Raw genomic sequence first — 12,466 nt, 5'->3', positions numbered from 1 at the left:
AGGCCCTGGCTGCCGCCTGGAATAGGGAGGTGGCCAGCACCTTGGACAGGATTGGGCCTGTGCGGCCTCTCTTATCCCATCAAACCCAACACTCCCCGTGGTTTACGGAGGAGCTGAGGGTTCTGAAGAGGATTAAGAGACGCCTAGAGCGCCGCTGGAGAAAGATAAAGACCAAATCTGACCGAACACAAGTTAGAGCTGCTATTAAGGCCTACCTTGTGGTGGTAAGAGCGGCGAAATGTCAGTATTTCTCCGCTCTTACTGCATCCGCAGAATGCCGTCCGACGGCCCTGTTTAAGATTACCTGATCCCTCTTGGGGAAAGGGGACTCAGAGATCAATCTTCAGGGCCGAGCTGAGGAGTTTTCTAGGCATCTGCAGAATAAAATCACTCAGATTTGCTCCAAGTTGGACTCTGAGTGTGAGGCAGTATCTGTGGAGATGCCCAGGGAACGTTCTTACTCTGTTATCAGGGAACAGTTTGATCCTGTTGAGCCCGAGGAAGTGGACAGGATCCTCTGGACTGTAAACACCACCACTTGCCAATTAGATCCATGCCCCTCCTGGCTGGTGAAGGCAGCCTGGGAGGTGATGTGTGGTTCAGTCCAGATGATAGTAAATACATCCTTGAGAGAGGGGGGATTTCCGGCAGCCTTCAAAGAGGCTCTGGTGCGCCCCCTCCTCAAGTAACCATCGCTGGATCCCAGCGTACTGGACAATTTTTGCCCAGTCTCCCACCTCCCCTTTTTGGGGAAGGTGGTTGAGACGGTGGTGGTGTTGCAGCTCCAGAGGATCCTGGATGAAACGGATTATCTTGACCCCTTTCAGTCAGGTTTCAGGCCCGGTTATGGGACGGAAACAGCATTGGTTGCACTTATGGAAGGTCTCTGGCAGGAGCGGGATGGACGGAGTGCATCCATCCTGGCTCTTCTTGACCTCTCAGTGGCTTTCGATACCATCGACCATGGTATCCTTTTGGGTCGGCTCAGGGAGTTGGGGGTGGGCGGTGTAGTCTTGCGCTGGTTCACCTCCTTCTTCCAGGGCCGGTCCCAATCGGTGTTGATAGGGGAGGAGAGATCTGCCCCTTGACCCGTCCATTGCAGGGTGCCACAGGGTTCAGTTCTCTCTCCTCTCCTATTTAACATCTACATGAAACTGCTGGGCGAGATCATCCATCACCATGGGATGAGGTATCATCAGTATGCTGATGACACTCAATTGTATATCTCCATCCCTGGTGAAGTAAGTGATGCTGTGACTACCCTTTCTGAGTGCCTGGGGGCTGTGGGGGCCTGGATGGGGAACAACAGGCTTCGACTGAACCCTAGTAAGATGGAGTGGCTGTGGATTAATGGCACCTCGCATGCCAGGAACTTGTCATCTTTAGTGCTGGATGGGGTTGCACTGCCCCAGACAGACCCGGTGCGTAACTTGGGGTCCTCTTGGACTCATGACTCCTGCTTGAAGAGCAGGTGGCAGTTGTGGCCAGGAGGGCCTTTGCACAACTTCGTGTTGTGCGCCAGTTACACCCTTTCCTGGACCGAGAGGCCCTCCAAACGGTCACTCATGCCCTGGTCATCTCCCATATAGACTACTGTAATGTGCTCTACATGGGGCTACCCTTGAAGAATATCTGGAAGCTACAGCTGGTCCAGAATGTGGCCGCACAGACAATCTTGGGTGCCCCAAGATTTGCACACATAACACCTTTGTTGCGTGAGCTGCACTGGGTCCCAGTTTGCTTCTGGGTCCAATTCAAGGTGTTGGTCATCACTTTTAAAGCCCTACATGGCATGGGACCAGGATATCTGAGGGACTGTCTCATCCCTATTACTGTACATTGACCCGCCCCATCTGGTCATGCAGGGAGGGCATGTTACGGACCCCATCTATAAAAGAATTCCATCTAGCGGGGTCTCGGAAGCGTGCCTTCTCTGCTGTAGCTCCCGCCCTTTGGAACATCCTTCCCCCAGAGGTGAGACAAGCCCCATCACTCCTGGACTTTCACAAAAGGTTAAAGACCTGGTTTTGTCTGCAGGCTTGGAATGGGAGAGGGAATAATTACACCTGGGGATGGCTAGCACCATAAAGTGATTCTGAGGGACTTATTACACTCAAGGACTGATTAAGATCTTTTCGCCATGTAGATTTTATTATATTTGTATTTTTATGGTATTTTGTAATGTAATGGTTTTATATTTTAATCCTGTTTTATTGTAAGCCTCCCAGAGTCCCCCTGTAGGGGAGAGATGGGCGGTGAATGAATGAATGAATGAATAACTATCAACGGGGAAAATGTTTTTTAAAATTTATTCTCCATGTGTCTTTTCATCTGTAATGGAAAAACTCAAGCATCTGTTTTACCCAGCTTGCTTTCCAGATAAATAATCCTGTGAATTTGGTGGTATATCAATCAGATTACTGATCTGAACAGGAAAGCCCAAATTCAGGTTTTTACTTACTATAAACCACAGACTAAGTTTAAGAGCTTTCTCTCTTAAACTCTTGAGAGGGTGAGATACAAATGTGGTTAGTAACAATAATCCTCTTTGGCATCCCCAAGAAACCTCAGCTTCACACCAACTGAATATAGTAATAATTATCTTTACAGAAATATCACATCTCTATTTTATTTCTGTTTTGGTCCAATAAGTAACTTTTAGAGGGCTGGTGAGTGCCTTTAGCATTCAAGTTGTGTTTTGATATACCAAAAGCCAAGTATAGCCATGGCAAAGTGACAAAAGCTAAAATTGATATATTAAATTAAACGTATTTTACGAACTTTTAATCTAAACATTAGTTACATGGCGACATTCAGAAGAGCTGCACACAGGGTTTTGAGGAATTTCATGAGGCCTTGGGACTGCATGTTGTGTGTCCTCCTGCAGCGCTTACCACATGACCAGTTGCGGAATCTTATGGAATCTTTTGTGGTTAATGTGACCAGTTATTCTAGGCTGAAATGCCAAAGTTTGATTCCAGTGTATAGGCATCCATATCTAATACCCTAAGCTTTTAAAGAAGCATAATAAAGTTGAACTGAATGAAATTTTTTTTTCAGCAAATACTTTTGGATCGAGTTACAAAATACAGGAGTAGCTGAGAATCGGGAGAGATGTCATCTGATACGCTCTGATATGTATGTGGTTTCTTCTTACAGATGTCTTTGGTAGGAGAATTGAAAGCTTGGTGCCTGCTAAAAATTCAGAATCTAGAAATGAAGCTCTCTGGAGATTCTAGATCTTCAAGACCAAAATCCACTCTGTCCACATGTGAGTCACTCACAGAGACTTTGGACACAGAGAACCTTCATAGTACAAACGACTGTAAAACTATCCAGACCTCACCACAGTCAAATGGGTCCCATCATCAGTCTGGCATTGTTAGTCTCTCAGGAGATACAGAACAGAGTAAAATGCCAGTCACGGAGCAGAGCTTTGGAAAGCAGTATTTTGTGGTTCAGCAAGATGACACATCAGGTATTTTTGTTTTGTTGTTTCAGCAGTTTCCAGTCGGATATCTATGCTAATCTGCTGTATTGAATCCTGTGATGTCAACCTAAATTCCAGTCTCTGTTTATTTTTATTTTGATACTAGGCAATGTGCTTCTCCTCACCCTGTACAATCAAAGCCTCTTCCACCACCACCAAAGAAAAACTGTGTTACTGTTAGAGCAGGAGTCAACAATATTGCCAAGCAGTGGCCTCACTATGCAATTCCAATGTCGCAAGTGCCAATTTTTAAAAAATTATAAGCTGCCCAGTGTCACTGGGTGTCAGGCAGCCTATAAATTGCATACATAAATATTAAAACAAGCAAGCAAGCAAGCATGTCACCAATCTCCTAAGATCTCATTTGTTATGAATACACAGATCTCAGGAGATTCCAACCATTTTCCAATTATTTTTAATGAGACACAGGGAATTAGGATAACCTTGGACCAAAACTGTGTTAAGGAAGTTTCACCTCCTCCATTGCCATCCTGCATCGGGGCTGTGATTCTCATCCTGTTCGGCCTGGGCTTTTTTCAAGCTTCCCCAGCTCCAAGCACTTACATTTGTTTGTATCTTTCTATTTACAGGAACAGAGCAACAGTTAATGGGTGGTGCTGTCCCTCCTCCTCCTGCTGCAGCATCTCCTCAAGTGGTTAGGCCAAAGGACAAAGCAAGTTTCAACAGATTGCAGCAAGAACTGCCAGCAGTGGAATACTCCGTTTCCAAACTAAGGCATGTTAAAGTACAAACTGTTTTGCAGGCCTCTCCTGAATGTACAAAGACCGAATCACAGAGTGGCTGCTTGGTAGACAAAGGGACTCAAACAAAGAAGCCAAGCAAAAGCGGTCAGCTGAAGCACAGGACCCATCAGCAAGCAGAGACTCCTCCTGTGCAGCACCTGCCTTCTGCCTCTGAAGGGAAGGCGCTCAGTCCTCAGCTGGCAGGGACAGCTCAAGCTTTGGAAATTACCCAGTACTTCTTTGAGGCTGTGTCAAGTCAGATGGAGAAGTGGTATGAGAGAAAGGCAGAAGAAGCTCGCTGCCAAGCAGACCAGAAAGCTCAGGAAGATAAAGCAGTCCTTAAAGAGCATATTAAAAGCTTAGAAGAGGAACTACAGAAGCTAAGGACTAAGGTGCAGAAGGAAAACTAGCACTGGACACATTGCTGCTTTCACAAACTCCACTGAAGCAGTTTTAGGGCAGAGAGCATTTATGAGCTGTTTGACACATACTGAATTTATGCTGGTAAAGATAAGGATTCATCCGTGAAATGATTGCAAGGAAACCAGTTTTCCTAAGCCAACACTTTGTGGATGGGTGACAAAGTCGATGTTGTTTTAGCTCTAAATAGCGCTAGTTGTGATACTAATTCTGGGTAGAACGTGTTTGTGACCTATCAGTGCCCATCAGAGGTACTGTCGGGAATGAGTGATTGAATGTCTATTCCTATTTTTCCAATGCCTGTGCCATTTTGTGAATTCTTTAAAGTTTTATTATTTTATATTAAACAATTTTATTATAGATTAAACATTTTTTTTGAAGTTGGAGCATTTTATAGTATTGAGTATAGTATTTTTATTTAGTATGAGGTTATATCTAAACAGAGTACAGAAGAACCTATTTCTTCCTCACAGTAATAACCCTGTGAAGTAGGTTGGGTTGAGAGCAATTTGTTTAAAATTACCCAGTGAACTTCCATGGCTGACAGTGGACTAGAACCTGGTCTCCCTACTCCTTGCCCAACATCTTAACTACAACACCACAGTTCAGTTGAATTTTGAGAATTGCCAACAGTGGCCAACACCAGAAAGGCTGCTACTTCCTTCTATACAGGACTTTGTGAATCTCAAGTGCTCCTGGTCCTAATCCAATTAACAACTTTATGTACGGGAATTTGCTTCAATCTCTTCAGCCTCATGGGGGATCATGGTGAACAGACCATCCAGTTGCAGTGCTGGCTAGGGAGACTTGTTGTATTGATCTGGAAGATGGAGCAGGGAGTTGAAAATAGGTTTTGTGCTCCTCTCCCCCTGCTAAAAAGCTGACTGGTGTGTTTGCAGCCAAGAATAGTGGTAATATAGTTGAATGTACATGATTTTAAAGGGCACTATCAGGACAAGATTCTTAATAAAAATGCTAATGCCAAGTCCTTAAATAGTAATGGCTAATTGCTTTCTAACCAAGATAGTGTAACAAGTTTGCCAATTTTACTGATAAAGGGAAAAAAAGATCTCAAGATGGAATTTACTTTAAACATTAATTCTGTCTGTCTGTCTTTTGGGGGAGGGGTGGGGGGAGAACACGTGTGTGCTTATTTGTCATTTGTCCTGCAGCAGGTATCTTTGGTCACTGTGAAGTAGTGTACTACTACAAGTAAAAGATACACTTCTAATTTCATTCATTGTTTCAAGAATAGAATAGCTCTGCTCAAAATAAGCTTTGTCTTAATGCCTGCTTTTAGTATCCAATTTGGTAATGGATTTTAAAGAGTGTTTGAAGGACTATGGTGTATTTTTAAAAATTAAAACAATTAAAAACTGCTGCTGTGTGAAATAGAATGGAGTTTGGACAAACCATACACTGCCCTTTCAAATTAAATTTCCCATTGATTTGATAGAATGGGAGCATTTGATAAAAACTGGACATTTCAGTGAGAATACAGTTTATATATTGCTTGGTGTGGCATGACGGGAGTTGTAATCCAATACAGCTGGAAACTATCATACTGGGGAAGACTAATCTACCCTGGATATGCACATAAATTGAACCCACAGTCTCCCTGAATTAAACCAAAGCCAAAATATAAACGTCATTCAGAAATAATTCCCCAGGCCCAGATGTTACCTCTCAATCAAAAGTCTAAAGCATTTTGAATTAAATCCTGGATGGTTTTGTATGGAAAAGTTCATAAAACACTTCAAGCACAACTGTTACAAAATAACATAGGCTACAAATAGCATGGGACTGGTAATGGTTTTTGTAACTATACTTGAACTATTCTTTAAGAAAGTTTAATTTTGTTTAGTAAGGTTCCCTTGCATCCTGTAAACTCAGTAATGCCATGCTCTTAGTATGAGCATGCTACCCCAGACTCAAACATCTTAGATGCAAGTCACAGAGCCAGGTGTATGGTCATCCTTGTGCAACAGTCACCCTGACAATACTAATTAACTTTAAAGTTACTAAAGTTACAAGATACCAAATTGTTATCCGAGCAACAGTGTGATAATGGATTCATGTACTGTTAAAATTATTAGGATATTAAGTATCCCACGTTCTGCTACATTAAGATTTGCCTAACAACTGATGTCAGATGCAGACAATCCAAACAGCCAAGCCATTAATAAATTTTGCCCTACGAAATATTCAGGACGATAGTCCCAATTTTAGGCAACAATGTGAGGGTAATCCTGAAAAAGAGCAATCTCTTGGCACTCCCATAGCTGCTTTAAAAAATCAAGAGCTACAAAATTCTAAGACAGCATCTGATTTGGTAGACTTCTCTGCTTTTAATTCATGTCCTAATAGTCCTCTGAAATTACTAGAAGCTTCAAAATCAAAAATTCTTGTAGTTGCACAGGTTCATGTGGACTGGGCCTCCTCATCTCCACCTCTTCAAGAGTAGTACCTAAATCTATATCCTCATTGAGGCGAATGGCCTTGGCTTTTTTGCTCGACTTCGGTTCTGCCACTCTGCTAATTATCAATGTCTATTTTCTGCTGCTATAAAGAAGAGATGAGATCATCGCATCTTGGGCAGAGTTAGAGCAGAAGCTGATTTAATATGGGCCAACTTAGATTGAAGGTGGAGATCTATTACAAAATGTATAGTATCCACAATCCTCAGCATTAGCACACCAGTAAGTCTAGTAGCAGGATAATTCAGTTATTACAAAGGAAAGATTGTTTCCCTATCTTTCTGAAATCTTACTCACTTACAAACAGCTTAGGACTAGATTTATATTATTGCTATATAGTTCGATTTTGGGAGTGAAGCATGTAAAGCATAAGGAGATAATGTCTAGTACATTTAATGGCTACCTTCTTTGTAAACTATTTTTCTCTTTAATTATCAAACTAGAAATTAGGGAATTGTTGTATATCCAAGCTGTTTGTTACAATGACTCCCATCCACCTGTCCACACCCTTTGTAATATGCAAGATGTATCGTTTCACATATTGTATATTTGGTACCCTAATGCTGTGCCTAGAAGTAGATGATAATAGATGTAGATTTTGAGTTAGGGCTGACAGAGGCAGTAAGATTTTTAATACCATTGGATCCAAAATGCCCACGAAGATTGGTGAAATCACTATACTTTCTTTATGGAATGCCATTCTGTTCCCCAAGTATACAGAGAAACAACCGTATTCTGAGTGCAAAATGGATTGTTAGCATCTGCCCTGGACTTGGAATCTGTGATATTACTTTTTTGCAGATAATAGGCCAATGCTGCTATTCTTTAACATCACACACAGAGAATACATTTTATAGAACTCATTGGGGTTGCATGCAATTCAACTAAACATATATTGTTTTTTAGTCTAATATTCATCTTATTATACATCTCTGTACTCCATTTCATCGAAAACTATTTTACCTGTTATCCTTATTTTACTCTACCTTACTATATTTTATCTATTTTATCTCACTGTAGCCCATTTTATCTCATTATATTCTATCTTACCTTATTTTGTCTTATTGTTTTTTACTGCAGCTGATGCTTTGATATGGTCAAATAGACTAATCAATAAAGTACAGTATATTACTTCCGTAGGTTCTAGAAAGAGATAAAATTCACTGTCCAACTATTCATGTCAATATCAGAAAACACCCAATTCTCTTCAATTTTGTCTGTTTTTAGAAGAAAAGCTACAACGATTGAGACTCTACAAAGCCAGAAAGCACCAGAAAATCCATAGAATCCCCTTCAAATTTTTCTGAAGCTACTCTGAAGTACCTTAATTACCTTGGAGATTAAATTCAATGATTCGATTCGAAGGCGTGATATTATATCTCATTAAATCATCCCTTCAAAGCTTTGTGCAACGCTGGTAAAGATTCAGTTCTTTACTTTGAAGAAGAACACTATAGCAAAACATAGCATATGTGAAAATAAACTGTTCCAGTATTGATAATACTTATATTTACGAGTGCAATTCATAAATCTAAGGTAGCAAATTCCCTTTATCTACTTTTGCATTTTTCAAATGGATTGTCCAGATGTTGCTACTAGTGCTTGTGTATTTATTCCTACTGCATTTTCAGCTTCAGAAATTCAGCATTTATACCATAACAGAGAGTATTCAGCAGGTCTTCTGTCTGACTTTTGAGAAGTGTGTACAGGACACCATGACATTCTTCGCAAGGCTCCTCCAGCTTAATGTCTGTAGTTAGCTACAATGAAAAATTACTTTGACTTGTAAGCCGAATTAAGCCTAGGATTTTGCCAATTTTAGTGTTCTCTCAAGCTCCTGAAGCTGTAGGTTGCCCTGAGTGATCATCATCTTAATTGTATCCTGTAAAGCAGAAACGTTATACTTAGTAGGCAAAGCAAAATAATAAAACAAATAATCATGAAAGGATGGCTGTTCTACCTCACCAGAGCAACTACTGAGAGCTGGTTTGGTCTAGTGGTTAAGGTTCTGGGCTAGAAACCAGGAGTCTGTGAGTTCTAGTCCTGCCTTGGGCATGAAAGCCGGCTGGGTGACCTTGAGCCAGTCACTCACTCTCAGCCCAACTCGGTGCAATGTAGACTAGCCTCCTCGTGGTGCACCCTGGGCAATGTGACTTGTTACGGCTAAATAGTCTGCACATCTGGCTGCTGGACCTCACAAGGATTTCCCAGCAAGAAAAAGCAGCATGAACACCAAACTGCTATGCCATACGATTATAAAAAAGAACAACTACTCAAACTGGGAAGAATTATACAGCTAGGCAATGGATTTAGGATATTCTCCTTTCAAAAGACAGAATCCCAAGGCAGGATTTGCTTAGTTTACTTCCCTTTTGTTGTTGTTTACTCATTCAGTCGCTTCCGACTCTTCGTGACTTCATGGATCAGCCCATGCCAGAGCTTCCAGTCGGTCGTCAACACCCCCAGCTCCCCCAGGGACGAGTCCCTCACCTCTAGAATATCATCCATCCACCTTGCCCTTGGTCGGCCCCTCTTCCTTTTGCCCTCCACTCTTCCTAGCATCAGCATCTTCTCCAGGGTGTAGTTTACTTCCCTTACTTGAAATTAATTCAGAATTCTTAAATTTGAAGTATATGCCATTTACCAGGCTCCAGATACTGGCTCTTGGAAACCCAGAAATAAATATAAATATGAAGTCACTTTTTCTTTACCATACCCAGCTTTGGAAGTTCTTCTTTTAAGGGGAATTAATATTCCAAAAGCCATATGACCCACAGGCAAGCAACTGCATAGCACCCACAATGCATTTTCCAATCCCCATCTAATGTTCTAAGCAAGCTGCATGGAAGCCTCACAGAAGACAGGAAGCAGAAGTTCAGGCCCAGCTACCCGCTGTAATGTTCATGTGCATCATATTTGAGAACTCTCTTGCCTCATCTGTAGCCTCTTTATTCCGTTTAAAATCTTCTCTTGCCCAGTCTCTCATGTAACGACGATCAGCTTCACTGGGGACCTGACGAATGGTCCTGAGGATTTTCCTGTACAGCTGAAGAACCTGCTGTCTTCTCAGGAACTGCAGAACATCAAAGGAAACAAAGAATGGCCCTCTCACTTTTTGTCACAAGTCAAAGGCCTTGCCGTCTGTTCTTTCGGCCAAAAGCAAAAAAGAAAAAGAAAAAAACTGGAACCCAACTCATTCACTTACAGTAAGCCATACAAGTTCAGAAGCAGCATAAAAGTGGCCTTGGAGATCATACGTTTGAAAGGATCAGCAAAACTATTATCATGAACTTGCCTATTTCTCTCAACTACCAAATTAATACATACAACTACCTGCCCTCTTTAAAATTAATTAGTTGTAGCTGAGGAGAGGAAAAGGATGTGATGAGAACATGACTTTAAAAACTGATTACCAGGGCACATTCATGCTGTGGATAGAGAGATGTGAAGATAAAACCCTTTGTTCCCCCCACCCACCCCCGGCCCACAAGCTAACTCTCAGTATAAAAGGGAACTTATTCTTCCTCAATTTTTATATGGTTCTCCCCTAAACCATAGAAAAAGTTTTTGAGATAGCCATTAATCACCAGCTGTTGCATCCAAAAATGCACCAGTTCCTGAAACATAGAAAGTGCAAAATTAAAAATGAAGCACTGACAGGAAACAATACGAATTACATATTTATTTGTAGAATTTAGTCCTCTGATGTATATATGCAGGCATACGTGGTTACCGAGACCATTGTGTAATGTATCCTCATGCAGTTCACCATATGTGAGCACACTGTATATTCCAAAAAAGATGATTTAATTTTGCTTTTCCATAATTCTTCTTTCAAAAGTTTCCTTTTGGAAGTTTTCTCTGCATGCAGTATGCAGATGCTGTCGCGGGAATTCGGCTACTGAACTAGTGATCGGTAAAGCAGTATTTAATTAAAAGCAATAGGCGCTTTTGCTAGGTAAAAACGTAGATGATAATACGACAGCATGCATACATTCCAAACAAAGCAGCCCACAGATTTGTAAACAAGGAAGTTTTCGAAAAGGAAGAGGACTTAAGCAGAAGAAGCCCGCGCTAATGTGACTGGGCGCCGAGCAGACAACTTGCCTACAGTTTACTGGGGTGCCGGGCAATGGCCCGAATTAAGAATCCGGCCAGACACAAGGCCCCCGCCAGGAGGCTGATGCAGCCGCAGCCGCACTGCCGAAGGAGCCTCTTCCCATCTGCAAGACTTCCGCCTGGCGCTTTCCAGGCCCGGAGCCGCCTCCTCTGGTCTGTCCCTTAGGCTACGCGATCACCCCGACGACCACTGGATTGCAGCAAACTTCTATGTACTGTAAGGCTCGCCCAGGTTCCTGCAAGCGCGATCTAAGAGGCGCCCAAACACAAGGGCCGCTTCGGCAGCTTTTCAGAAGCCAGGAGGTCGCAAAGAACGAGGGGAGGCCGAGCTGCCGCCCCCTTGCGCGACCCCCTCCCTACCTGCTTCAGGCTCAAGGCCGTCGGGGGTAGCCGGGAGGCCGCCATGGCCCGCGCGCGCTCCTTTCGGCCTTTTCGGTCCGGCGGGGACTCTTTAGCGCCCCGCGCGGAGACGGAGGGGGAATCCTCCCCACGTGGCCCCAGCTGCCGCTGCCCGGGGATGGGGAGGGAGCCTGCGGACGAGAGACTTCGGGGTAGCCTCCCCGACCGTCATTTGCAAGCCTGAGTGGCAGCTCCCGGGTGGACGACCGACGCGCGTTTAGGATAGAGCACGTCGAGCGGGGCGTGCGGTGCTGTTTTGTTTCTCAAGTATCCTGAATGTTTCAGTAATGAACCAAAAGGAAGTGTAAAGACCCCCAGTAGTATTTATGGAATAACAGTTGACAATCACAATTAAAAAGCGCCCAGAACATAACCACAACTGCGCAAACAGTTCGACGATATTGCTCGTCTTCTCCCTTGCTCCTTTCTCAATACTCCAGTTAGATTTTCTGGTTATAACCAGCATGTTAGTGATGGATTGCTGCAGGACAGATTCTCCTTCCAGAGCTGCATGGTCGTCCTTTTAGATACTCCCCCTGCACGAAAAATCCTCAGAATGCGGCTTCTAAGCCAAGAGCCCTTTTTTTGAAGAGTTGTTGAGACTGGTATTATTTACTTATGCAACCTCTGGAATAATTAACTTGAATGTCCTATCCTGGTAAATCAGAGGGTTGCTTTTAATGTCAAATTAGTTTCCTAATTTTAAGGTGACTTTATTACAATAAATATGCTTTGTATGTATTGGACAGCACAGAGAATACTTCTGGTGGGTTGGTTATAATTGCCTTGCTGTTGAGACTCAATTTAAGAGTTGGAAC

At 42.8% G+C, this 12,466-nt stretch overlaps 2 protein-coding genes across 6 annotated transcripts in view; one reads left to right on the top strand and one right to left on the bottom strand.

Moving 5' to 3' along the window:
- The window catches only part of ANKRD6 (ankyrin repeat domain 6), an 81,182-nt gene extending 76,162 nt beyond the window's left edge, over window positions 1–5,020 (top strand). For all 4 annotated transcript variants that reach the window (XM_063312174.1, XM_063312167.1, XM_063312187.1 and 1 more), the window contains 2 exons: window positions 3,160–3,478; window positions 4,081–5,020. In XM_063312174.1, coding sequence (XP_063168244.1) covers window positions 3,160–3,478; window positions 4,081–4,643 — 882 coding nt within the window. In that variant the 3' untranslated portion in view covers window positions 4,644–5,020. The remainder of the gene's footprint in view (window positions 1–3,159; window positions 3,479–4,080) is intronic.
- Window positions 5,021–8,762: 3,742 nt separating this feature from the next.
- LYRM2 (LYR motif containing 2) lies at window positions 8,763–11,723 on the bottom strand. Of its 2 annotated transcripts, XM_063312234.1 has the most exons (3): window positions 11,610–11,723; window positions 10,063–10,203; window positions 8,763–9,012 (listed from the first exon to the last, which is right to left on the bottom strand). In XM_063312234.1, exons 1-3 carry the CDS (start codon window positions 11,652–11,654, stop codon window positions 8,932–8,934), a joined length of 267 nt encoding a protein of 88 aa, XP_063168304.1. In that variant the 5' UTR covers window positions 11,655–11,723; the 3' UTR covers window positions 8,763–8,931. The 2 variants fall into 2 exon arrangements, 1 of the variants encoding a protein (XP_063168304.1); XR_010068542.1 differs by lacking the exons at window positions 8,763–9,012; window positions 11,610–11,723 and adding an exon at window positions 11,125–11,158 and having other exon boundaries at window positions 9,743–10,203.
- Window positions 11,724–12,466: the final 743 nt, after the last annotated feature.

Source organism: Candoia aspera, chromosome 1 (assembly GCF_035149785.1).
Source record: "Candoia aspera isolate rCanAsp1 chromosome 1, rCanAsp1.hap2, whole genome shotgun sequence".
Lineage (NCBI taxonomy): Eukaryota > Metazoa > Chordata > Lepidosauria > Squamata > Boidae > Candoia > Candoia aspera.
This window is presented reverse-complemented; position numbering and strand designations above follow the sequence as displayed.

Coding starts and splice junctions, on each gene's coding strand:
- LYRM2 (XM_063312234.1), bottom strand. CDS start 11,654: ATGGCGGCCTCCCGGCTACCCCCGACGGCCTTGAGCCTGAAGCAG. Junction 10,204..11,609: donor CGGCCTTGAGCCTGAAGCAG/GTAGGGAGGGGG, acceptor GATGTTCTGCAG/TTCCTGAGAAGACAGCAGGT. Junction 9,013..10,062: donor ATAAAGAGGCTACAGATGAG/GCAAGAGAGTTC, acceptor TCTGCTTTACAG/GATACAATTAAGATGATGAT.